This window comes from Herpailurus yagouaroundi, unplaced genomic scaffold (assembly GCF_014898765.1).
Source record: "Herpailurus yagouaroundi ecotype Mexico unplaced genomic scaffold, PumYag 67702, whole genome shotgun sequence".
Classification (NCBI taxonomy): Eukaryota; Metazoa; Chordata; class Mammalia; order Carnivora; family Felidae; genus Herpailurus; species Herpailurus yagouaroundi.
The window spans coordinates 3,172,687-3,199,538 of record NW_024420501.1 but is presented as its reverse complement, the minus strand read 5'-3'; the positions used below and the strand labels follow the sequence as shown (position 1 = coordinate 3,199,538).

Here is a 26,852-nt window from a genome sequence, read left to right as displayed (position 1 = left end):
GCTGTTTACAGATGGATAGTGTATCTGCCTCTCATATCGAAAGAGAAAAAATTACACCCCTAGAATCCCATGTGCCTTGCGACAGGATTTAGGACTCAAGACCTAATTTTATCTGAGTTCTGCACATCAGCAACAGGGAACTTTCAAAGAGATGATGGCTAAAAGTAAGCATCGTTGTTAAGAATTTCAGGCTGGGGGCGCCTGGGTGGCGCAGTCGGTTAAGCGTCCGACTTCAGCCAGGTCACGATCTCGCGGTCCGTGAGTTCGAGCCCCGCGTCGGGCTCTGGTCTGATGGCTCAGAGCCTGGAGCCTGCTTCCGATTCTGTGTCTCCCTCTCTCTCTGCCCCTCCCCCGTTCATGCTCTGTCTCTCTGTCCCAAAAATAAATAAACGTTCAAAAAAAGAAAATTAAAAAAAAAAAAAGAATTTCAGGCTGGAAAAATAATGGTGTTTCTTGCAAAAGATTGTTGGTAAACAATCTTGGTATAGTTTGGAATGAAACTCTTCCTGGAAGGAAATGGCAGGTGATGGAGACCTCCCTAGTTAGTAATTTGCATTAGAGCTAATTGTGTATTTTCTTCCGAAGGCAGATTTTAGACCGTCTGTCTGAAGAAGGCTAGGGGACCGAATAGATAGGGCTGTAAAAGCTTCTGCTAAATCTACTGGATTCTACCACGGGTCTGAGCAGTGCTTGCTGCCTCGTGGTTGTTCAGTGTGAATTTCTTGAATGAATACGTGTGAATGGGAGCCTCTCCGAGCCTGTTTCCTCATCTGGAAGGTGAGGGTTTTAATACACATCTTGGGAGATTGTTGTTGAGACCAGAGAAAATGCATCCAAAACGCTCTGTGCTGTGCCTGGCACATAGTAGGTGCTCAGTAAATGACGTGTACTGCTAATCATATGCTACAGTTTTCCCGTCTGTTTTCATCCTGGCGGTGGCCATGGAAGAGACTGGATCCCTCCAGTTGACGGTTCTGTTGTTTTCCCTTCTATTTTAATCTGAGCTCCGTTTTTGCTTCTTATTTTTAGGAAAACTTGAGGATATAGTGGTGTTTGGCCTTTGAAGCACTTTGTTTGCCGTGGTTCTTTCGCGCCCGGACAGAATGGCGTGTGTGTGCAGCACGGTTCAGAACTCCGTTTTCTTCTATCGTCTAGGGACAGAAACCCTGGAGAAAGGATAAATGTCCCTGGGAGAGAGCGTCACTGTGAAATAAAGCTCAAGGGTTGGAATTATTGCTATTACACAGCAAAAACGCTTTCTATAAAATGAGAATGCTTATAGGGCGCCTGACTGGCTCCGTCAGTGGAGCGTGCGACTCTTGATCTCAGGACTGTGAGTTCAAGCCCTGCGTTGGGTGTAGACATTACTTATTTTTTTTTTTTTAAAGTAGGTTTCGTGCCCAACGTGAGGCTTGAACTCATAACCTTGAGATCGAGAGTCACGTGCTCTACCCACGGAGCCAACCAGATGCCCTGGGTGTAGAGATTGCTTAAAAATTTTTTTAAAAAAATATAATTTATTGTCCAGTTGGCTTCCATACAACAGCCAGTGCTCATCCCAATGGGTGCCCATCCCCCGCTTTCCCCTCCCTCCCACCCCCATCAACCCTCAGATTGTTCTCAGTTTTTTTTTTTTAATTTTTTTTTTCAACGTTTTTTATTTATTTTTGGGACAGAGAGAGACAGAGCATGAACGGGGGAGGGGCAGAGAGAGAGGGAGACACAGAATCGGAAACAGGCTCCAGGCTCCGAGCCATCGGCCCAGAGCCCGACGCGGGGCTCGAACTCACGGACCGTGAGATCGTGACCTGGCTGAAGTCGGACGCTCAACCGACTGCGCCACCCAGGCGCCCCTGTTCTCAGTTTTTAAGAGTCTCTTATGGTTTGCCTCCCTCCCTCTCTGTTTGTAACTTTTTCCCCCCCTTCCCCTCCTCCATGGTTTTCTGTTAGAGATTAGTTAAAATTTTTTTTACAAATCTTAAAAAAAAAAAAAATGAGAATGCTCGTAGATGCCAAGTTACCTAACTATCTAAACTACCATTTTCCCTCTAGGGGTTGATAAACCCAGTGGAGTTGTGGTTCCTTGGAATGGAAATACATACTCACATCATGGAGGCATGGACTCTTGGAGAAGTAGGACACGAGAGAGAGAGCATTTATTCCGACCCAGCTGCGTGCTTGGTTGTCCTCGCCAGCCTCCTTCCCACAGAGCAGCTCGGCCTGTGTTCAAACCCTATATGTGATGGGGGAGGGCTGCTCTGTCTACCTCCCATGGCAGTCATTTCATCTACAGAGCATTCTGACTTGTATTTTTTATTTATTTTATTTCTTTATTAAAACAATTTTTTTAAATGTTTGTTTATTTTTGAGAGGAAGAGAGGCTGAGCATGGGCGGGGGGAGGGGCGGGAAGAGAGGGAGACACAGAAGCAGGCGCCAGGCTCTGAGCCGTCAGCACAGAGCCCGACGTGGAGCTTGAACTCATGAGCTGCGAGATCAGCCAACCAACAAACCAAAAGTACCTGATCAAATAGCACGCATACTGCAGACATAGCCCAAGGAGTTGCATGGTGCGTATGTGTATGTGCTGGGGGATGTTGCGGTTTGCTTCAGACTCACGATTTCACAAACTAATGTGAACACGAACCTTTACTTTCACCCAGAACATCTATCCGAACTTAACAGTGTGTAACACCTAGTAGGGACTGGATAAATGTTTGTTTAAAAAAGCGAATGCATACGACATCGATCTTTAAAAACTATATTTTTTGTTACTTTTTTTTTTTTCCAACGTTTATTTATTTTTGCGACAGAGAGAGACAGAGCATGAACGGGGGAGGGGCAGAGAGAGGGAGACACAGAATTGGAAACAGGCTCCAGGCTCTGAGCCATCAGCCCAGAGCCTGACGCGGGGCTCGAACTCATGGACCACGAGATCGTGACCTGGCTGAAGTCGGACGCTTAACCGACTGCGCCACCCAGGCTGTTACTTTTTTTTAAAGTAGGCTCCATGCGGGGCGCCTGGGTGGCTCAGTCGGTTGACTTCGGCTCAGGTCACGCTTTCACGGTTCGTGGGTTCGAGCCCGGCGTTGGGCTCTGCGCCGACGGCTCGGAGCCTGGATCCTGCTTCGGATTCTGTGTCTCCCCTCGTCTCTGCCCTTCCCTTGCTCACGCTCTCTCCCTGTCTCTGAAAAATAAACACTGAAAAAAAAATTTAAAGTGCACTCCATGCCACCGTGGGATTTGAACTCACAACCCTGAGATCAACAGTTGTGTGCTCTACTAACAGAATCAGTCAGGTAGGTGCCCCTAAATTCTTCAGATTGGAATTCTGAGCTCGTCTCCTCATTTGCACAAACCTTTTTGTGTGTGATCTCTATGTCCAACGCGGGGCTCACACTCACCACCCCAAGACCAAGAGTTGCATGTTCCGCCGACTGAGCCAGTCAGGCGCCCCTGCACAACTGTCTTTTATAAAAGAAACGTTCATGATCGGTTCATAATTTATGGTCAAGGCAGTAAAAACTTGTCCTCATTTGCTTCCTAATCCTATGTATGGAATGAATGAATTGGCAAGCACTTTACCTGTCTTTTGCTTTTAGGTTGTGCGTGGTTGTGTTAGACGGTTCAAGTGCATCGTTGTCCCGCAGAGCTCTTAGCGAAGGGCTGGTCCGTCGGGGTGTTTTTACGGTGTTCGTAACCAGCTCATTTTCAGTTTAGCAACCAGTCCCAAGTAAGACAAGTGTGTGCTTTTCATTTGTGAGTAAGCTGGGTGTAACTCAGTGCCAGCTTCCCCCCACCTCAGATCTCTGTCTCTCTCTCTCTCTCTCTGTTCTCAGCAACCGTCTCCCCTTATCTTTTGTGGCTGCTCAGTGATAACCCTGTGTCTTCGGGCTCCTCTCCCTTCAGTCTATTTCCGATCCAGAACGTGATCATTTCTTTTTATTTTTTTATTTTTTTTTTTAACGGTTATTCATTTTTGAGACAGAGCATGAATGGGGGAAGGTCAGAGAGAGAGGGAGACACAGAATCTGAAACAGGCTCCAGGCCCCGAGCTGTCAGCACAGAGCCCGACGCGGGGCTCGAACTCACGGACCGCGAGATCGTGACCTGAGCCGAAGTCGGACGCCCAACCGACCGAGCCACCCAGGCGCCCCGTGATCATTTCTTAGAGTAGTGACGTGTTCCCTTTCACCCATTATTTCCCCCTTTTTCGTTAGTGTGGAGATGTTCCTTTTAGGGCACAATTGGGGGTGATATTTTACTATAGAAACATCAGTTTTTCTTGTAACTGTGGATTTTACCTGTTCTTGGATCTCCTAGAATGGAAGGGGACCGAGAAAGCATTTGTTTTCTGAAACCGGGACAGTGAGGCCGGTGGTCTGGAGTAACTTGCTCAGGATCGCAGCGCTGCTCCGTGGCCCGGCCCGCGCTAGGTGGTCCTAGGCCCTGGTGCCTCTTACTACATGAACGGATTAAAGAATTGTAGACTAGGGACGCCTGGGTGGCTCAGTCGGTTAAGCATCTGATTTCAGCTCAGGTCATGATCTCACGGCTCGTGGGTTTGAGCCCCGTATTGGGCTCTGTGCCGACAGCGTGGAGCCCGGAGCCTGCTTCGGATTCTGTGTCTCTCCCTCTCTCTGCCCCGCCCCCACTCATGCTCTGTCTCAGTCTCTCAAAGATGAATAAATATTAAAACAAAAAAATTTTTAAGTTTATTTATTTATTTGGAGTGGGGGAGGGAGGGACAGAGAAGAAGAGAGAGAATCTCAAGCAGGCTCCGCGCTGTGGGGCTCGAACCCATGAACCGTGAGGTTATGACCTGAGCTAAAGTCAAGAGTCGGGCGCTTAACCGACCGAGCCACTCAGGGAGCCCCACAAACACATTCTTTGATGTGAGGAAACTTGTAGCATTAAACAAATAACTGTTCAGCAGTCTGGATGTGAAGGCTCACAGATGGAAATGCACAGGCCTGGGCCTGGGACGTAGCAGGAATCTACTTTAAAAAAAATTTTTTTTTTCCAACGTTTTTATTTATTTTTTGGGACAGAGAGAGACAGAGCATGAACGGGGGAGGGGCAGAGAGAGAGGGAGACACAGAATCGGAAACAGGCTCCAGGCTCTGAGCCATCAGCCCAGAGCCTGACGCGGGGCTCGAACTCACGGACCGCGAAATCGTGACCTGGCTGAAGTCGGATGCTTAACTGACTGCACCACCCAGGCGCCCCAAGGAATCTACTTTTTTAATGACAAGACGTTTTTGGGAATTGACTGTTATGTCCTGACAGATTGCAGATTTGTAATGGCACGCGTTTTATGAAAATGATGCATCACTGAATTTTTTTTTTTTTTTTTATGTTTTACATCGGGAGGATTTATGTGAGGGTGGGTCATTCCATGACTGATACCCATTACGCTGTCTAGGGTGGACCCACCGAGAACTTGGGTTTCTAATGTCCTTTCTAATGTGCCATCAGCCTGACAGCACCATCTACTCGGTCTTTGAAGGCCCTTTGTGTCCGAGAGCCGTGGAAAACGTGGCTTCTATAGGGGATGTGGAGCCACAGGCATTAAAACCAGCCATCCAAAATAGCCCTGTTTCATGACCTGTTTCCTTTAAAAAGTTATCCTTGCCCATGGACCAGAGGCAGGTAGTAGGCTTTGATTTTTGGCTCCTGTAGAGTTCACTGGAAAGGGACATGAGAAATTAGCACTGAAGATCTGGGGCAACTAAAACCCACTTAGCAATGCCTGGATGTTGTTCCGCCTCTAATAATCAAAGGCAAGTTCGTATGTTACCGTTTCCTGAACGCCAATAAGCTGAAAGATGCGAGAAGTGCTCTGTAATCGCTAATAAGCTTTGCAGAATGAAAGGCATTATCATTATCAGAAGTAGAAGACCGTCCGCTACGGTGTCTCTGTGTGACAGTCTACCCTTTAAATAAATCGGGACGTCCTGGAGCTGGGACCTTGGCCCCTGGCTTTCTGGTGAGGGAGAGTAGCTTATGCCCTAGGTATAGACTCTGAGAACCGGGACACTGGTCCCGCTTCCCCAGCGATATTTTCAAGGGTGCGATTTCCTTGCGGTGTAGCCCAGAGGAGTAGAGGGGGAAGGGCAGCGGTGTGTGTGCGGGACCCCCGGGGTTCTTTTCGGCATGATGAGAAATCGTGCGGATGCTTCCGGCCGAGCTCCAACACGCGTGTCATCTCTCTCCCTTTCTCGTTTGTCATAGAAACCCAGCTGCTGCTCCGTATGAAGGACATCAGTCATTTCTTAATGCAAGATATCGCCTTCTTGTCCGGTAAGCAGACTTTTCGTATGTTTAGACTAGAACAGTGTATGAATTTCTTTTTGTAAATTATGTATTTCCTCACTCTCTAACGCGTGTAGTTTTTTTTTTTTAATTAACTAATTTATTTTGAGAGACCGAGAGCGAGCGGGGGAGGGGCAGAGAGAGAATCCCAAGCAGGCTCCTCGTTGTCAGTGCAGAGCCCAGCGTGGGGCCCGAACCCACGAACTGTGAGATCGTGACCTGAGCCAAAATCAACAGTTGGATGCCCAACTGGGTGAGCCACCTAGGCGTCCCAAATGAACAAATTTCTTAGCAAAACGAGTGTGGTCACCCGTTTATTATATAAGTAGCCATACACATAGGTGCACGCGGAGTTTGGGAAGCACTGTTTTATTTTTTTTTTTAACTTTTTATGTATTTAAGTAATCTCTGCACACGACGTGGGGCTCAACATGATCCCGAGGTCAAGAGTTGCTTGCTGAGAGGCACTATTTTAATGAACGTTTATGCATTATGCACATGGTTGCTAAACAAATAGATGTTTACAGAATAGAGGTTTTAAGTGTGTTTCGATTCGTGACGAAAACAATCTTGCTACCCTTGTACGTTTGCCTTTCAGACACGCCTTTGGAATTCTGTGAGAGAGGGTGGTAACTGAGGTGACTTCCTGGAGATTTTCTCTTCTGCCATAGCTCTGATTATTTAAAAAAAGTTTTTTTTAATGTTTACTTATTTTTGAGAGAGAGAGACAGACTGCGAGTGGGAGAGGAGCAGAGAGAGGGAGACACAGAATTGAAGCAGGTTCCAGGCTCTGAGCTGTCAGCCCAGAGCCTGACGCGGGGCTCGAACTCATGAACTGAGCCGTGAGATCATGACCTGAGCCAGAGTTGGACACTTAACCGATGGAGCCACCCAGGCACCCCTCTGATTATTTAAATGTTTCTTACAAATGCCATCAAGTGACCCTAATTAAGCAGCTTGTACTAAGTTATTTTTTCTAGAGTTCCATTTACGAGAAAGTTTTGCTTTTCACATATATGTTCTATGCGTTGGTGTATGTATATGCATTTGTACGTAGTTTTGAAAAATTGTGATAAAATACTCATAACGTAAAATTGACTGCCTTAACCATTTTTTAAAAAGTATAATCTCCATTTGGGGCGCCTGGCTGGCTCAGTGGGTTAAGCATGTGAGTCTTGGTTTCCACTGGTATCATGATCTCACAGCTTGTGAGGTCAAGCCCTGTGTCGGGCTCTGTGCTGACGGCATGGAGCCTGCTTGGGATTCTTTCCCTCTCTCTACCCTTCTGCTGCTCTCTCTCGCTCCCTCTCTCAAAAGAAAGAAGCATTCAAAGAAAGTATAATCTCCGTTTTATCTTTTTCCAGAGAACAGTTTTTTTTCGGTCCTCAAGGTCTTAGCTCCTGACATGGGTTTTGGTCGAGGTCGTGGGGCAGCACCCACGGGTCTAGATCGGGGTGGGGGTGTTCGGTCCTTTGGGGCTTCACGAGAGCGATTCTGGACTACCTTGCGTAGTAATGTAGTCTCATACACGGCTTGGGAAGCACATAGGCATTGAAGACACTACCTTGGGAAATGTCCCTGATGGCAGTGGCCTCTACTGTGGTCTGAATACCAAAATTCTTCTTTTTCTTCCTCTCCTTCCTCTCCTTCCTCTCCTCCTCCTCCTCCTCCTCCTCCTCCTCCTCCTTCTCCTTCTCCTTCTTCTTCTCATTTTCTTAAAAGTAGGCTTCATGCCCAGCATGGAGTCCAATATGGGGCTTGAACTGATGACTCTGAAATCAAGAGTCACATGTTCTACCAAGTGAGCCAGCCAGGTACCTCTTGAATAATGAACTTTTTTTTTTTAAGTTTTATTTAACTATTCTCTACACCCCACATGGGGCTCAAACTCATCACCCCGAGGTCAGAGTCACCTGCTCTTCTGACTGAGCCAGCCAGGACCCCCTTACCCCCCGGCGGAATAATGAACTTATTATTATTTTTTTAATGTTTATATATTTTTGAGACAGAACATGAACAGGGGAGGGTCAGAGAGAGAGAGAGACACAGAATCTGAAACAGGCTCCAGGCTCTGGGCTGTCGGTACAGAGCCCGACTTGGGGCTCGAACTCACAGACCATGAGATCATGACCTGAGCCGAAGTCAGCCCCTTAACCAACTGAGCCACCCAGGCGCCCCCAGAATAACGAACTTCTTAATGGCCTTGTACTTGGGCATGCAATGAGTGCAGTTGCTACAGCAAATAGGCTGCATGTGGCCATGGCCCTTTGTGTCATGACCCTATTCCTTCTCTTCTTGGTTATCTTGGAAGTGAGGACCCAAGGGTGCCATCTTAACCATTTTTTTTTTAATTTTTTTTTCAACGTTTTATTTATTTTTGGGACAGAGAGAGAGAGAGCATGAACGGGGGAGGGGCAGAGAGAGAGGGAGACACAGAATCGGAAACAGGCTCCAGGCTCTGAGCCATCAGCCCAGAGCCCGACGCGGGGCTCGAACTCCCGGACCGCGAGATCGTGACCTGGGTGAAGTCGGACGCTTAACCGACTGCGCCACCCAGGTGCCCCTTAACCATTTTTTATTAAATATGTATTTATTTGAGAGAGAGAGAGAGAGAGAGAGAGAGAGAGAGAAAGCGTGCATGAGCAGGGAGGGGCCGAGAGAGAGATGGGTAGAGAGGATCCGAAGCAGACTCTGCTGACAACAGAGAGACCAATGTGGGGCTTGAACTCACGAACCGCGATATCATGACCTGAGCTGATGTCGGACGCTTAACCACCTAAGCTACCCAGGCGCCCCGTTAACCGTTTTTAAATGTATAGTTTGGTGGCATTAAGTATATTCACGTTGTTGTGCAGCCAGCCCTGCAGTCCATCACCAGAACTCTTGATCTTGCAAAAGCGAACCTCTGTACCCACTAAAAAATAAGTCCCTGTCCCCTTCTCCCCCCAGCCCCTGGCTGCCACCATTTTGCTTTCTGTCTCTGGGTATTTGACTACTCTAGGTTCCTCATATAAGTGGAATCATACAGGATTTGTCTTTTTTTGTGGCTGGCTTCTTTCACTTGGCATGATAGCCTCAAGGTCCATCCAAGTTGTATATGTCAGTATATGTCAGAATTTCCTCCCTTTTTAAAGACTGAATAATATTCTGGGACATCTGTGTGGCTCAGTTAGTTAAGCGTCCGACTCTTGATTTCAGCTCCGGTCATGATCTCTCTCTGTCTCTGTCTCTCTTTCTCAAAAATAAACATGGAGGGGGGAGCCTAGATGGCTCAGTCAGTTAAACAGCCGACTTTGGCTCAGGCCGTGATCTCACGGTTTAGGAGTTCGAGCCCCACATAGGGCTCACTGCTGTCTGCGCAGGGCTGGTTTGGGATCCTCTCTCTCCCTCTCTCTCTGCCCCTTCCCTGCTCACACTCTCTATCAAAAATAAATAAGCATTAAAAAAAAAAGATTGTTGTTTAGGTATACTGTATCCTTGCAAATTTCCTGTCTCATTGTTCTGTCAGTTGTTGAGAGAGGGGTGGTGAAATTTTTGGACTCAAGTTGTGGATTTGTCGGTTTCTCCTTGTAGCTGTATTAGTTTTTGTTTTACGTATCTTGAAGCTCTGTTATCAGGTGCATAAGCATTTAGGATTATTATGTTCTTTTGATGAATTTACCACTGTTTGATTATCAAATGATTTTCTTTTCTTTTTAAAGGCTGTTTATTTATTTTGAAAGAGAGAGTGTGCACAAAAGAACGGAGGAAGAGCAGAGACAGGGAGAGAGAGAGAATCCCAAGCGGGCTCCATGCTGAGTGTGAGGGACCCAATAAAGCCATCTAATTTTAGACAAAATGGATTTCAGAGTCAGGAATATTACTAGATATTAAGAAAATCATTTGAGGGGCACCTGGGTGGTTCAGTCGGTTAAGCATCTGACTCTCTTGATTTCAGTTTAGGTCATGATCTCGCGAACTGTGAGATTGAGCCCTGAGTCAGGCTCTGTGCTGACAGCGTGGAGCCGGCTTGGAATTCTCTGTCTCTGTCTCTGTCTCTGCCCCTCCCCTGCGCGCTCTCTCTCAAAATAAATAAATAAACAAACTCTAACCAAAAATTAAATTGAAAATAAAGTGTGTTTCTTGTAGGTAGTGTATAATTGGGTCTTGATTTTTTTTTTAATCCAACTTGATCATCTCTAACTTTGAACTGGGATGTCAAGATTATTTTCATTTAATGTGATTATTCATATGGCTGGGTTTAAATCTACCATTTTACTATTTGTTTTCCACTTGCCCCATTAGTTCTTTGTTTTTTTCGCTCCAGTTTTGCTTTATTTTGCATTAAGTATTTTTACTCCATTTTCTCTCCTTTGCCATCATCATAGTTTTTTAAAAGTTTATTTATTTTTTTAAGTAATCTCTACACCCAACATGAGGCTTGAACTCACAACCCTGAGATCAAGAATCGCATGCTCTTCCAACTGGGCCAGGCAGGAGCCTTGCCCTTGTCATATTTTTATTGCACATTGAATTTTTTTTTATATCCTGATATCTTTATTCACTTGAATTCAGCCAAATAAGAATTACAACTAAACTTCTCAAAAAATTTCCATTAGCAAGCTAAATTCGAAGGCCACCCTATAACTTTCCTCCTAAAAGAATCCTTCAACTTCCATTTAGCACTAAGTATTTATGGAGCACCTACTCTGTGCCCAGTTGTTGGGCAGGCTGTAGAGTAGGACCTTAAACATGTGTAAGGCTCATCCCTGCACTTAGATGGCTTTCATTCTGAATGTTCCATAGTTTCCAAGCTATGTGGAGGGCTCTGGGGTAGGGTGCGCACTGAATTTTAACTCACAAAGAATTTATGGTCTTTGCTGTTTCTTTGCATTCATCAGTAAGAGTTCTATACCATTGTCACCATTACTGCTTATGTTGTTTCTTCCACAAATCCATTTGAACATTGCTTATTTCCTGTAGTGTATATCCTGTATTCTTTCAGGCTCACCATAGCTGTAAATGGTTGATTCTATCAAGGTTTCTATTTCCTGTCAGGCTGTCAGTCACCAGTTGGGATTTAGGTCCTTAGCATTGGTATGGAAACAGTTATTCCCCAATACTCTTGGCTGTCCAGTATGAGGGCTCAGCTGTGGTTTCAACTACATTTATTATATGCATTCTATGAAAATTTCTTCTGACTCTAATCACTCCTTTTGCCTTCTCTCTCGCTCCCTCTTCTTTCTTGCATTGTTTTCATTTAGAACTACTTGGCTGCTTCTTACACTTTGGAGCGTGTTGCCATTTTGATTTATGCGGAGACCATCATCCTTATATAAGCTACATTGGCCCCAAACTGTCTTCTAACCGCCCCTTTCGAATCCTCTTTCTTGTATTGTTGTCACATGAATTGTTAATTCGGCTGATTTCTTTTTTTTTCATACTGTTTTAGGTGGCCGGGGAAAGGATAATGCTTGGATCATTACTTTTCCAGAAAATTGTAATTTCAGATGTATACCGGAAGAAGTGATAGCGAAAGTGCTGACTTACTTGACATCTATTGCAAGGTATGGCGTTTCGTTACATTTTTTTCAATTTGTTATGTATCAGGTACCCATTTGAATATAACAGGAAAATGCCTTTGTAGTGTGGCTGTAATTATTATTGTAAGTGGATTATAAGACTCACCTTCAGAGGAGATAAGAAAGAAAACGTGTAAGGGGAAGCGGACAGCCACCTAAATTGGTAAAAAAAAAAAAAAATTATGCCGAGGATCTAGGAAAACAAAATTGGGAGTCTAGAAATAATTGTCTTCGTGAAGAAAAGCCTACGTTGAAAACGATGATCAAACTTAAAGCCTTCGATTTGCCTAAAAGGAAATCTTCCTAGCCAAGAGTGAGGGTAAGTTTCCAAAGCTTCCTGAAAGATTGTATTTAGGTTGAAAACAAATTTTTATTTATTTTTTTAAAAGTTTATTTATGTACTTTGAGAGAAAGAGAGAGAGAGAGAATCCCAAGCAGGTTCAGTGCTGTCAGCACAGAGCGGGATGCGGGGCTTGAACTCATGGACTGTGAGATTATGACCCGAGCTGAAGTCGAGTCGGACACTTAACCGACTGAGCCACCCAGGTACCCCCAAAACAGATTTTGTTTGTTTGTTTGTTTGTTTATTTAAATGTGAAATTTATTGTCAAGTTGGTTTCCATACAACACCCAGTGCTCGTCCCAACAGGTGCCCTCCTCCATGCCCATCACCCACTTTCCCCCAAAAACAGATTTTTAAAGGAAACATTTTCCACTTATTAACCCTGAAGACTAAGAGGGCACAAGTCTACAATGGTAAAAATATGAAGAGTCTCATGAACAAAAGTCAAAATCACAGAAAACTAAATTTATAGTGCACCCCATAAAGCCTAAAAGTGGTCTTTTTAGGGCAAATAAAACATTCGGTAAACTTCCTCCTCTAAAGGCACAGACAGGATAGAAACCTGTATTTGACAGTGTTTTTCTGAGTGAGTGAGTGGATGGATGGATGGATGGATGGATGGATGGATGGATGGATGATGGGCTCTTGATGGATTGCCATGAAAAGTTAAATCTGATGTAATGAAGGACAGCTGTCTATAAAGTTTTCCCACACCCAGGATTGCACTATGCCAAATTTATCCTAGTGACCTATTTGCATTATGCTATCCCTTGACTATTTAAAAGAATGACATTAGGGGCACCTGGGTGGCTTAGTCGATTAAGCATCTGACTCTTGATTTTGGCTCAGGTCATAATCTCACGGTTTGTGGGATTGAGCCTTGCACTGGGCTCTGTGCTTGATAGTACGTTCTCTCTTTCAAAATAAACTTAAAAAAAAAAAAAAAAAAAGAACGACATTAGTGCCAAAAAAGGAATTTTCAATATTGAGTGGTGGAACATGGAATTAAACTGGTTTTCCCATGTAGCGCTTTGTGATAGCTTTCCCAATCCAAATAAATTTATCTTTAGCTGAGACGGCAAATGTAAATGAAACAGTCAGAATTAAGGATATACCTAGCAAATTTGGGTAGTTACTAAGCAAAACATGATTTCTTCTTATCTTGCAGGCAAAATGGATCTGACTCCCGGTTTACCATTATTCTTGATCGAAGATTGGATACATGGTCTTCTCTCAAAATTTCTCTTCAGAAAATCTCAGTAAGTACTGGGGCGCCTGGTTGGCTTGGTTGAGCGTCCGACTTTGGCTCAGGTCGTGATCTCACAGTTTGTGAGTTCGAGCCCCACGTTGCGCTCTGTGCTGACAGCTCGGAACCTGGAGCCTGCTTCGGATTCTGTGTCTCCTTCTTTCTCTGCCCCTCCCCCGCTTGCACTCTGTCTCTGTCTCTGTCTCTCTCAAAAATAAACATTAAAAAATTAAAAAAAAAACCTCAGTAAGTACCAATGCATTCTGCAGATACTTTTTTTTTTTTTTAATGTTTTATTCATTTTTGAGAGCGAGCACGAGCGGGAGAGGGGCAGAGAGAGAAGGGGACAGAAGATCTGAAGTGGGCTCTGTGCTGACAATGGCGAGCCCGACGCGGGGCTTGAGCTCACCACCTTGAGATCACAGCCTGAGCCGATATCAAGAGTCAGATCCTTAACCTGCTGAGCCACCCAGGTGCTCCCACTTTTTAACATTTCGATGTGTGTCTTTCTAGACATTTCCTCCCCTGGGATAGAGTAGGGCAGTGACTCAACAGTAATAGAACTTAGCTCCCCTGTTGGATTCTAGCCCCTAGCTTCCCAAGACCCAGGTGGAGAAAACAGTTTCCCTAAGAGAAAAACATGAGAGCTGCAGTCCTGCTCACAGCCTGGGTGATCTTTCACATCACTAGGCTCACGTGGGTGCGGTGGCATTGTCAGACCCTTTTTCATAGAAGAGGAGGGCAGTGTGGGACCCGTAGACTACCTAGCTGGCAAGATTGGGGCTGTCTGTAGAAGTACCGTGCGGTTAACTTCCTCTATCAGACCAGAGCAGCTGGGAATCAATATGTGTGTGTGTGTGTGTGTGTGTGTGTGTGTGTGTGTGTGTGTGTGTATTTAATGTTTATTATTGCGAGACCGAGCATGAGTGGGGGAGGGGCAGAGACAGAGGGAGACCCAGAATCCCAAGCAGGCTCCACGCTCGGAGCACAGAGCCCAACATGGGGCTGGATCCCACGAACCGCGAGATCGTGACCTGAGCGGAAGTCGGAGGATGCTCCAGCGACTGAGCCCCCCGGGCGCCCCCAATACATTCTTTTCTTTGAGAGTCCAGCATCATCCATCATCAGAAATCTTCGTCTCCCCACTGACATGGGAGGCCACTCTCACCGGAGGAAGTTGATTTAGTGGCGAAGGCAAGCCAGAGATCTAAGTTGTTGGACTTCTTGACCGGTGTACCTTTTCCTGTACTAACCTAGACAATGAGCGTAAGAAATCTACTGGCACTCACATGGTAAAATGCATGAGATTCTGTTCATACCCAGCTTGAATGATTCTTCATCTTGAGCCAATCAGCCAAGTGGGGTTTTTTTTGTTTATTTCTTTAACAGAAGTGTTTAACTATAAGCAATGGAGAGAATACCAAATTCATACACGTGACTGAAATAAAATAGCAAAGCCTTGACTTCATGTAATATATTTTTGCTTTTTCAAGTGTTCACATTTATTAAGTAATGGTCATTCTGTTTCCTGACTAAGTACTGCAGGCAGGTATCATTATAATTGTCTCATAGCTGAGGGAATTACGTCAATATACACACTCAGGAAAGGTTTTGTGTGAAATCCAAGGTCAAATATGTAAGTAACTAAAAGAGGCGGAGCAAGAATTGAATTGTCATGAACTTCAGTTGTTGCACTTTCCACCTGCTACTTTCTATCATTTTCCAGATGGCTTGTGGATAGACAAAAAAAAATTTTTTTTAAATTTTTTTAATGTGTATTTTTGAGAGACAGAGAGACAGCACGACAGGGGGAGGGGCAGAGACAGAAGGAGACACAGAATCCCAAGCGGGTTCCAGGCTCCGAGCTGAGAGCACAGAGCCCAACTCTGGCCTTGAACCCATAAACTGTGAGATCATGACATGAGCCCAAGTCGGACACTTAACCGACAGAGCCACCCAGGCACCCCTTAAGTGTTTTTTGTTTTTTGGGTTTTTTTTAAAGGTAAAATTCCTTTGGAGAGCATAAATCTGCCTGGTGTATACTATTGAGCCGTGTCAATGGGGCAAAGTCAAGTCAAAGCTGTTGACCTTGCTCTGGCCTTTTAGGATCTGTCCTTGCGCTTGTTGACGAGATTTCAGTTTACAATTCTTTTCTACTTAATATAGCACTTGTTACAATAAAACACTTTTTATTACCCAGCCCAGCTTTCTTCTTTTGGCCAAAACAATCTGCTTGATTAAATTAATTTTCGTTGAGTGACCGTTTGGCACATAGCATCAGTTTTTTAAGGTTTTATTTTTATTAATCAAATAGGCCACTTGGAACAGAGGGCTGGTTTTTTTTTTTTTTTTTTTTTTTTTTTCTAAAAGAGAAATATCAGATTTGGTCTTCATGCTGTTGGTTGCAAGTCAACGGAGCAGGAATGACTTGTTTCTTGGGAGGTGTAGCTCCCCTTTCTGCTTTCCTAGGGACGATCTTTCAGTGGGGAAGTGTGAACCCTGTTCAGCACAGAACTTGGCACGCAGGGTTCCTTCATTCTCTTTACTGCCAAAGTGATAGCGCTGGGCAAGATTGGGGGCCCAGGTGATGAAGACGTATAACCAGCTATAGATTACCTTAGGTGTTGTTTCTTTTTAACAGGTTAAATGTTTCTGCTTGTGGTACAGTTTCTACACCCATACTCAAGAGCACATTCATTACAGGGGTGCTTGGGTGGCTCAGTCGGCTAAGCTTCCAGCTCTTGATTTAGGCTCAGGTTGTGATCTCATGATTTGTGAGATCGAGCCCCATGTCGGGGTCTGCACTGACAGAACAGAGCCTGCTTGGGATTTTCTGTCTCCCTGTCTCTGCCCCTCCCTCCTTCTCTCTCTCTCTCTCAAAAATATTTTTTTTAATGTTTATTTTTGAGAGAGAGAGAGAGAGAGAGAGAGAGAGAGACATAGATAGAGCGTGAGTGGGGGAGGGACAGAGAGAGAGGGAGACACAGAATCCGAAGCAGGCTCCGGGCTCTGAGCTGTCAGCACAGAGCCTGACGCGGGGCTCGAACTCACGAACTGTGAGATCATGACTTGAGCCAAAGTCGGACTGAGCCACCCAAGTGTCCCTGTCAAAAATAAATAAGTAAACATTTTTTAAAAACCCAGCACATTAATTACATCCCAACCATTAGTAGCCATTGGGCACTGTTTGCATTAAAGATAAATACTGAATACAAGCTAATTTCGAGAGCAAAAGTTGGATTCAGCAAAAAGGATTTCTGGCGAAAATAGCCACTGAAAAGATAAGGTGTAACTATCTTTGGTATGTTACCTTAAACATCTATGAAATAATTACACAACTCAATTTGAAGACCTTAATTTGTAAATTCCAAAATAAACTGCCGTCAGGTTATACTTTTTAATGATGGGAAACAAGATTATTTTCAGTTTGTACAATTGGGGGAAATGTCAGTCTGGGAGAGAAGCCTATCCATCATTAGAAAGTTTGTGTGTTCTTTCTAGATTATCATCAAGACAACATTCCACCAACCGGTAACCTGTCACAAGGCTTAAACTCAGAATAGCATTTAACCATAACAACAACAACAACGACAAACCTGGAGTGAATTTTCAGTTACGGATCAGGGTAGGACAAGAATAAGGGTATCCGTTAATACTACCTTCACAGAGATTCTCAGCATTCCACCTTAAAAATCAAACTGCGTAGAGGAGAAAGCCAGTCCCATCAAACCCCTAGGAGAGAGTCATTTTTTCCCCCCCCTTTCTCCACTCTTAGGACATGCCTCATCTTCAGCGGTCCGGCAGGAGCTAATCCATGAGGTTCAATCTGGCTAAGTAATTGGGGGAATGTGTCAACTCTGAATTACAATGAGCAGCCGGGAAGGCTCGTCAGCTGACTAATCAGGAAGAGTGGGTGTTTTTGCTGTGCTGCCACGCTGGTAATGGAAGCAGCTACGGTAGCTTTGTTTGATAGAGATTTTTGGCTGCCGTTTTTAAATACTACCCAAGAAGCAGCTCATATTTCATCCGTGTTGCACTGACAACTGGAAAAGAAGAGTGTTATTGTGTATAGGCGAGATGGCAGAGGCAACTCCCCCGAGAGGCAAGATGAGGTTCAGAAGGAATGCGGTAAGGGCTCTGCCTGCGGTCCTGGAAAGCCTATATTCCCAAGTTCAAGTGCAGGGATGCTGCGGCATGGTGCTATAGCACAAACTGCTGCCGAATGAGGCTTTTAAAGGACAGATGGAGAGAGAATGGAGACTTGTGTTTGCATGAATTGCATTGATGCGATCACTGTGATCTTGACATAGGGAAACATAAAGGAGTCAAGGAGGTTGAATGCAATTTCAAGTTTATGAGGAAACATCGTCAGGCGTGTTATTTGTCGAAGGCCATGTGAGCAGTTTTGAATCGTTTGGCAGAGTAGCTTTAAATCGCGAGTTAAGATAATATCTAACAAAAGGATTCATCCTTTCACCATGGTCAAGTAGAGTGTGATATCATGGACAGGTCTGGAGCTGACTTCATCAGCGTTTGAAAAGGCAGCCCTTCCTGGGTGTTACTTACTGTTCCAGTGAAAAATTTTAAAAGTCTGATGACTTGAAATCTGATGACTTGATTGCAATTGTCTTCCAAATTCAAACTTTAAAGATGCAGAATTCTAGCCTGTTGACAACTTTTTTTTTTAAGGGAAAGGAGTGACTTGATTTTTATTATAGACTAGAATTTAGAAATCTCTCCATTCAATAGGTTTCAAACACTTTTCTAAGTAAATTTTTCCCTTCATTGGTTCACTTGTGTACTAAATTCCCAGCAAATTTCTTAAGTGACGTTTAGATGTATTTTGGGGGTGTGTGAAATAACACTAATTTAATATCTGGTCATCAACAAGGTTTTAAATGTCACTCTTTTTCTGTGAAAAGTTAATGTTATCGATGTTAGGATTTAAAATACAATCCTTGCTCGTTGAAAAAAATCAAGACAACACACAAGCATGAGAAAGTAAAAATCAGCCTTAGGAAAAAAAATGACATCTGGAATCAAAAGTAAGATAAGGAAACTAAACCAGTAAGAGTTTTATTGTGGTTGAAGGAGTGTTAACTTCAATGGGTGAGTAAATGCTTTATTTTCTACTCAAGGTCTTAGCACAGAATGATGTAGTTTAAATTATAGTTTAGGTTATGAATCTTTCTATTTTGACAAAATTGTGTATCTTTAGCTCTACACATGATTTTGTACTTTGGGAATAAATAGTTTCAGACCCGACAATTTGTAGTGTGCAAGAAATGCCTTTGTACGTGCTTCGTGGCATCGGGGGCAGCTGGCGTCGGTACTTCTGTTATCAGAAGTTAACTGGCTTAAGCTTCCAGAAAGTTCCCGATTCCTTTATGTACACAGATATTTTGTCGGTGACATTTAGTTTCGTGTATACGCACCTACGTTAATAGACACACAAGTGAATTCAGGACATGCGCACTCATTGACTACATATACCTAGTGGTAGACCAATAGACTACTGGGTTACACACAGTATAGGTTTCGCCAAGGTAACTATGGCGTGACTGTTGCACTGAAAGAGCTCTCAATCTATTTCGAGAAGGGAGGACATGTTCATAACTAACTCTTACCAAAGAACTTCCAGGTGGATGGCTTCATGAAGGAAATGAATATTGGTTTGGACCTTAAGCAAGAACGTAGGTTTCTATTACATTTCTTTGTTTCTCTCCTCCATTCTTCTCTTAAATGAATTCTTTCAAGTGGCCCCTAGGGATCAATGTCTTGAAATGCAATTTATTGGATTAAGACGGAAGCCCAGAACTCTAGTGGAAGTCGCATTTGTTCTGTTTACATGGGTTGGCTTGACCAGGGTAAAAAATGTGAAACTCACCGGTGACACAGCGGTTTGACCTTGCAGGATCTCTGGAGTTGGGCTGATTTTGGAGACTGTGATATAAGTAGCACCTGAGAGGATGGGACAGTGGATTTAAAGTCCAGAGAGAAGATTAAATGGGTTACTTGGTGGAAATTGCAATGATTGTGGCCAAGTGGGAGGGAGGGCATGATAACAGCTAAGTGACGAGAAGGACAGACGTCAAGGAAGGACTGTTGCCCACGACTCTTCTGCCCCTGAGGTCATGTGTCAAGTTACTTGGAGGTCTGCAGAGTCACTCCTACTTTCTGTACTCTGTAAGGGCGCGGTATGGGAGAACAGTGTGGAATTCGTTCATGACGCTGGAAATTCTTCTCTGTACCTGAAGTCATGAAATTGTCCTCGGTGTATTCTGAAGAGGTAGTTCGGACCGTATCAAGGTCAATCACATGGCCACGCCTGAGCGTTCTATTCTGTTAGGCTATTGGATTAGAGCAGCCTCTGTTCAATGGGCTCCATGATGCCAGGTCAAGTGATTCCTTAACGCCAGGCAGCAAGTGTCAGTGTGCATTCAGCCTGTGTAACACTGAAAAGTGTTCTGTGTCTTAGAGCTCTCCCTGAGGATTCAGGTAGGCCTGGGTGCCCCTGCTCACTGGCTGAACCCTGGACAAGTTACTGCACTGCTCTGTGCTTCGGTTTGTGCATCCAAAAAAGGCCGTAAAAGCTACTTGACCGCAGTGTTATGGGGGTTCACTAGGTAATGTGTGTACCAAGCCTCGCACATCTGTAATAGGCTTTCAGTCAAGGGTTCCGTCTTAGTGTTGCTGCGTTGCTTTGCCGTAGAGATTAAAAAACGGAGAAAGTCTGTAGGAATAGAAGTTGTTTTATCGTAACATAACCAAACTTTTGCGATGTATAACACACTTTAAACATTTTTTCCCCCAAGTTTATTTAAGAGAGGGAGAAAGAGAGCAAGCACCAGTGGGGTAGGGGCAGAGAGAAGAGAGAGAGGGGAGAGAGGAGAGAGAGAGAGAGAGAGAGAGAGAGAGAGAGAGAGAAAGAGAGAGAGAAAGAATCCCAAGCAGGCTCTGCACTGTCATCGTGGAGCCCTACACGGGGCTCGAGCCCACAAACCGTGAGTTCATGACCTGAGCCACAATCAAGAATCAGATACTTAACCGACTGAGCCTCCCGGGCGCCCCTGAACATTTTAAAAGAAATAAGTACAGAATCACAGACAAGTGTATACAGGGTGTATGAATTGCCTCTCTTTGGTACTACACAAAGGATTTAGGCGAGGTTAATTTCCAGACTTCAGGAGCGAGATGATGTGTCCAAGTGTATGCCTTTTGTTGTTCTTGCTATGTAGCTGTGGAATTTGAGGGTAGGCGTGAGGAGAAGGGAGCAGATCTTCTCTAGGAAGGAAAGGTGAGAGAGCGAGCGAGCTAATTCTGTGCCCATTAACCGGAAGAACCAGAGAGATCTGCTGCGGGGGCGGGGGGGGGGGAGGGGGGCGTGTCACACATAGTGACTGGAGAAATGTCAGCATGTTCATTCTACGGAGGTGCCTTTAAGCAGTCACATGTTGAAACTCCCAAAAAAAAAAAAAAAATGCCCGCAAGAAGCTAAAAGCAATGCTGTTTCCTCTCCCATGCTGGCTTTTTTTTTTTTTAAATCAAAATAAAAACAAAATAAAATAAGACTGACCTTTGGCCACATCGCTTTGCTCTTTTGACAGGCTCTCAAACACGATTTATAGTTTTACAATCTGGGGCTTGTGGAGAAAATAGAAATTGTGCTTTTTCATGTTTATATAACCATAAAGATTAGGGATTCTTAAAGCAGCATACCAAAGAATTTAGAAATGTAGTATCCCCAAACAGAAATGGAAAAGCTCAATGGTCTTGGGTTATCTTTGCTGTAAGATATGTGCGTCTGATACTAGTTATGATAGGTGATATGCTGTTTGTTCATTTAAACACTAGTTTTGGGGCGCCTGGAGGGGGGCTCAGTGAAACATCCGACTCTTGATTTGAGCTCCGGTCGTGATCTTGTGGTTTCTGAGTTTGAGCCCCGCAGTCGGGCTCTGCACTGACAGTGCGGAGCCTCCTTGGGATTCTCTCGCTCTCTGCCCCTCCCCTGCTTGTGCGCACTCGCTCCCTGTCTGAAAATAAAATAAACTTAAAAAATAAACAATAGTTTTAAAATGGATTATCTTGAAACTTTTAGGCAAATGTGTGCATACTGTATAGAGAAAAAGCACTCTCTCTCCCTATGTGTATGCTCATAGTCAAACATATGCAACCTGGTCTTAAATCCATATGGCCTTTCTGGTTAAAATTTCTCGAGTGCTCTGTCCTGTCGAGATTCTCCTAGCCAGCGATCACAGAGAGAGGAGCATATATTGATACCTACCTGTGTTCAGATGACATGAAGCTTTAGGTCACAGGTCACAAGCTGGTAGTCCAAAGATGTGTTCTGTTTAGGTCATACAGTGTTTCAACAAACTTTGAACTTGTTTCCCATCTTTAAAAATCCTGACGTTTCACACAACTCTGGATTTCTGGCTTCTTTTGAGAAATTGAAGATTTGGCAAAGCCCACCTTTCCACCTGACATTTAGCTGAAACTGACTAGTGGTGCCCCCACCCCGCCCAATGCTCTCCAGTTCACCATAATCCCCACCATTTCCGGTGACTACTCATCATCTGAGAAGAGTGTGAGTTGCCATTTCCACCTCCTTCAGGCTGTGTTTTGATGAAACCCTGCCTACTTCACGTGTTTCCATTCTTCCCCTAACACATGGTAGGCATTCACATTGGTCACCTTTGTTTGGGTTTCAGGTTTAGACTCTTGACCTTGAACCCGATCCTTGTACCATCGTTGCCACGCTTCCCCAGATTCCTCCTGTTGCTCCTTTTTCTGTCCATTAGGAGTTTCTCCAGAGGAAGGAAAGCTGAAATGAAAATACTCTTTTTATTTTTCAATCATAGCCTGTTTAAGAGTCAGGGGAATGTGTTGTTTTTTTTTTTAATTTTTTAAAATTTCTAATGTTTGTTTATTTTTGAGAGACAGAGAGAGACAGAGTGTGAACAGGGAAGGGGCAGAGAGAGAGGGAGACACAGAATCCGAAGCAGGCTCCAGGCTCTGAGCCGTCAGCACAGAGCCCGACACGGGGCTCAAACCCATGGACCGTGAGATCATGACCTGAGCCGAAGTCAGACGCTTAACCGACCGAGCCACCCAGGCGCCCCAGGTGAATCTGGGTTTTCATTCTGCCACTTACAAGCTAGAAGTTTTTGGAAAGTTGCTAACCTCCCACAACCTCAGTGTATTACTTCCCTTTTGCTGCTGTAACAACTTACCACAAACTTAGCAGCTCGAAACAACACAAATGTATTCTGTTAACAGTTCTGGGATCAGAAGTCCAAAATGAGTCTCACTGGGCTAAAAGAAAGGTGTTCGTAGGGCAGCGTTCCTTCTGGAAACTCTGGAGGAGAATCCACTTCCTTGACTTTTCCAGGTTCTAGAACCGCCCACCTTCCTTGGCTCTCGGCCCTGCATCCCTGCCCTGGGCTTCTCATGTCACATCATCTCTGACTCTCCTGCCTCCCTCTTCATCTAGTAAGGATCTTTGTGATTACATTGTTCCCACTGCAAGAGTCCAGGATTATCTCCCCATCTCAAGACCCTTAACTTCCTCATATTTATAAAGTCCCCCTTGCCTTATAAGGTAATATATTTACAAATTCCAGGGATTAAGATGTGGGCATCTTTGGAGAGTGATTATTCAGCCTACCACAGGCAAGTTCTCCAGTTGTGAAATAAGGATAAAAATAGAATCTAATGTATGCACTCAGCACAATATCGTAATTATGCTCATGGTGATCATGATTCTTGTAAAAGGCTTTCAGTAAAAAGCGACATTCTCACCCATGGCCAGCTAGTCAGTCTCCTTTCCCTTACAGAGGTCCCAAACATACATAAATGTGTGTGTGTGTGTGTGTGTGTGTGTGTGTGTATTTTAAAAAGTTTTGGGGCGCCTGGGTGGCTCAGTCGGTTAAGTGTCTGACTCTTGGTTTTGGTTCAGGGCATGATCTCGTGGCGTGTGAGTTCGAGCCCTTGCATCGGCCTCTCTGCTGACAGCGGGGAGTCTGCTTGGGATCCTCTCTCTCCTTCTCTCTCTGCCCCTCCCCCTCCTCTCAAAATAAGTAAATAAACTTTTAAAAATTTAAAAATGTTTGTGTTCGAATATAGTTGACGCACAGTGTCATGTTAGTTTCAGGTGTGCAACACAGTGATTGGATGCTTCTATAAGTTCTACTGTGCTCGGGGCAAGGGTAGCTACCGTCTGTTACCCTACAAGGCTGTACAATCTCATTTTCTGAATTCTTTGTGCTGCACGTATGTAAGTGTTTGCTCGAGAGAGTTATGAAACGGAGTCATTCATGCGAGGTTATGGATTTGCTGTAACTAGACAAATATGGCAAGCACCTTTTTAGCTTGGGAAAATAAATGGGACCGGGATCAAAAACTCCAGTCTGTCCGATTGGCACAGGGGATTCAATGGGTGGGAGGGATACAAACCATACACGTGGTCTGAACTGTGTGATCTCGTTTTCTAAAAAAGATAAATAAATAACCGACCAGTCAGATGGATTTATTCCTCTAAATGGCTTTTAAATTTGAGAGTAGCTGTTAGTTTAACGGAGCCCGTGTGTTCCAGGACGATCTGTGTGGTCGCGAAATAAAGATTCTCTACCTATCCCATCATGAAAAACACTGTAAATGCAAGTATGCAGGCAATAACTGAAGTTTTCATCCTTGATGATGCATTTTCTTTTAAAATGCTAATTTTTGTGGGCTTTTGGCCACAAGTGAATCCCTAAACATTTTGAAGGAATTAAGGAAGGACAACGTATGGCAGAGTAATCAGGAAGTTTTCCTTAAGCATGATATGATTAGAATGTAGAATTCTCTTTAGAAGGATTTTTTTTCCAGGTGTCCATGTTTGGGGCAAATCACTTTGTCAAATATAGGCAATGACTGATTCCGTAAACGGGGGCGCCTGGCTGGCTCAGTCGGAAGAGTGTGCGACTCTCGGTCTCAGGGTCGTGAGTTCAAGGCCCGCGTTGGGTGTAAGAGATCACTTAAATAAATAAATAGATGAAGAAATAAATAAGTAAACGAGACAGTTAAATGAGATGGTTAAAATGCTGGGGCGCCTGGGTGGCGCAGTCGGTTAAGCGTCCGACTTCAGCCAGGTCACGATCTCACGGTCCGGGAGTTCGAGCCCCGCGTCGGGCTCTGGGCTGATGGCTCAGAGCCTGGAGCCTGTTTCCGATTCTGTGTCTCCCTCTCTCTCTGCCCCTCCCCCGTTCATGCTCTGTCTCTCTCTGTCCCAAAAATAAATAAAAACGTTGAAAAAAAAATTAAAATGTTAAAAATAATAGCTATATAACATCCCTGACTTTTAAGCAGTGGAGCACCCCCAAACCCTGCCTGGATTTGCTTCCCTGTGGATTCTATAGACCGTGATTCTGCTTTTTCTCTCCTCTCTCCTTTGTTCCCTGCCGTGTGATGGACCTTGGACCTAGGTGCTGGGACAACCTTGCTCTCCCGGGCGTGGCAGGCTAGAGACCAATGGCTTTAAGTTGGTCAGGCTCAGGGCCACCTAGAGATTTCCTATGTGATACCAGAGACTATGGTGTTAAGGAAAGTCCGAGAGAAAAAGATGATGAGACCAGATCAACCTAGGGTCCATGAAAGAACAAAACACATTTTGCCCTAAGTGTTGACAGAGGTCGGGTGCTTTCAGTTCCATCTGAAAGAAAAAAAAAAAAGTGGAAAGGCAGCTGGGTCAAGGCAGGAAAGTATAATGGTTTTGGGAACTTACCCGTGTGAAGAAGAAGGAGAGGCTTAACTCCTAAAGCAAATGGCATCGAAGTAGAATCTATGCTTTCTATCTAAAAATAGGCCCAGAGGGGCACCTGGGTGACTCAGTTGGTTAAGCAACTAACTTCAGCTCAGGTCATGATCTCGCGGTCTGTGAGTTCAAGCCCCGCGTCGGGCTCTGTGCTGACAGCTCGGAGCCTGGAGCCTGCTTTGGAGTCTGTGTCTCCCTCTCTGCCCTTGGCCCGCTCGCGCTCTGTGTGTGTGTCTCTCTCTCAAAAATAATAAACATTAAAAAAAAAATTTAAAAATAGGTCCGGAGTTCTCCCAAGGCTCTGTCAGAGTCTCCCCTTTAAGCAGGCCTTTATCAGAGCCCCTGGGTGGCTCAGGCGGTTAAGCATCCAACTCTTGATTTCCGTTCAGGTTGGGATCCCAAGGTCGTGGGATCGAGCCCTGCATCGAGGGAGAATTGGGATTCTCTCTGCCCCTCCCCTGCGCGCGCACGCGTGCGCGCTCTCTCTCTCCCTAAGTCAATTAAAAAACTTAAAAGAACCCAATACGACAATGTATGTTAACTAACTTGAATTTAAACAAATGAAAAAAAAAAGCAAGCCTTTATCAGTATCCTGGAAGTTTTCTACCTAAGCCTACTTGTCTTTAGATCCAAGAATGCAAGGTAAAATTTAAAGCCTATCTTCTTTTTTTTTTTGGGCTTAACAAAGTTCCTCTGTGTTCATTATTTAATTTAATTCTTACGATAACTATAGGAAGTACGTACCATGTTTAACATAAAATACACACTATGTACATCATAGAGGCATCGTTGGGACCCTGTCTCTGCTTCTGGTTCTATACGCATGTTAGCTGCATGCTTTGAAGTAAGTTTTCTCCAGCAGGTTCACGGCGACCAGCAGCTCTGGAACCGCACCCTCAAAGTGTTCTTCCCTCAACACTGGTGTGAAAAATCCCAGGGCAGGACTTCATCCCACTACTAATCGCTGTGTGTTAGGAGGGCAAGGTCATGTAGGAAGATCACAGTTCTTTTTTTTTTTTTAAATCTTTATTTTTGAGAGAGACACGGTGGGAGCGGGGGAGGGTGGCAGAGAGAGGGAGACACAGAATCTGAAGCAGGCTCCAGGAGGGGTGAGGGGTCTCTCTGGGGTCTCTTTTATGAGGGCACTAGTCCCCTTATGATGGCTCCGTTCTCATCACCCAGGCACCTCCCAAAGGCCTCTCCTCCTACCAGCCTCACATTGAGGGCTGGGTTTCAGCACAAACTTTGGGGGACATAACCATTTAGTACCTGAGAGAGGGGAAGAAGTCTCTCCTGAAGGGAGAGGGTAGCAGAGGCACGGCCGCCTGGGGGAGTTCGGAGTTGGACAGCCAGCCCGATTTGTGTCTGTTTATAATCATTGATTAATTTATTGATTTCATTTTGACCTCTTTCACTTATTTGTGAGTCTCCCACTCGGTCCTCTTCCCTTGCTCTGGTTCTCATGGCCACTTAACTGTTGATGCTTTATCACCGTCTCAAGTTGTATTTACGGATTTTATTTTTAAGTAACCTCTACACCCAGCGTGGGGCTCAAACTCACAACCCCGACGTCAGGCGTCTCACGCTCCACCGAC

At 44.6% G+C, this 26,852-nt stretch overlaps 1 protein-coding gene and 1 pseudogene across 3 annotated transcripts in view; one reads left to right on the top strand and one right to left on the bottom strand.

Annotated features, from left to right (window-relative positions):
* The first annotated feature begins 6,236 nt into the window (after positions 1 to 6,236).
* MCF2 (MCF.2 cell line derived transforming sequence) overlaps positions 6,237 to 26,852 on the top strand; it is a 75,379-nt gene continuing 54,763 nt past the window's right edge. For 2 of the 3 annotated variants that reach the window (XM_040468536.1, XM_040468535.1), the window contains exons 1-3: positions 6,237 to 6,301; positions 11,745 to 11,859; positions 13,386 to 13,476. In XM_040468536.1, coding sequence (XP_040324470.1) covers positions 6,253 to 6,301; positions 11,745 to 11,859; positions 13,386 to 13,476 — 255 coding nt within the window. In that variant the 5' untranslated portion in view covers positions 6,237 to 6,252. Of the gene's footprint in view, positions 6,302 to 11,744; positions 11,860 to 13,385; positions 13,477 to 17,239; positions 17,592 to 26,852 lie in introns of those variants that run through there. The other variant, XM_040468537.1, reaches the window with a different exon arrangement.
* LOC121025810 (40S ribosomal protein S26-like) lies at positions 7,647 to 11,219 on the bottom strand (annotated as a pseudogene).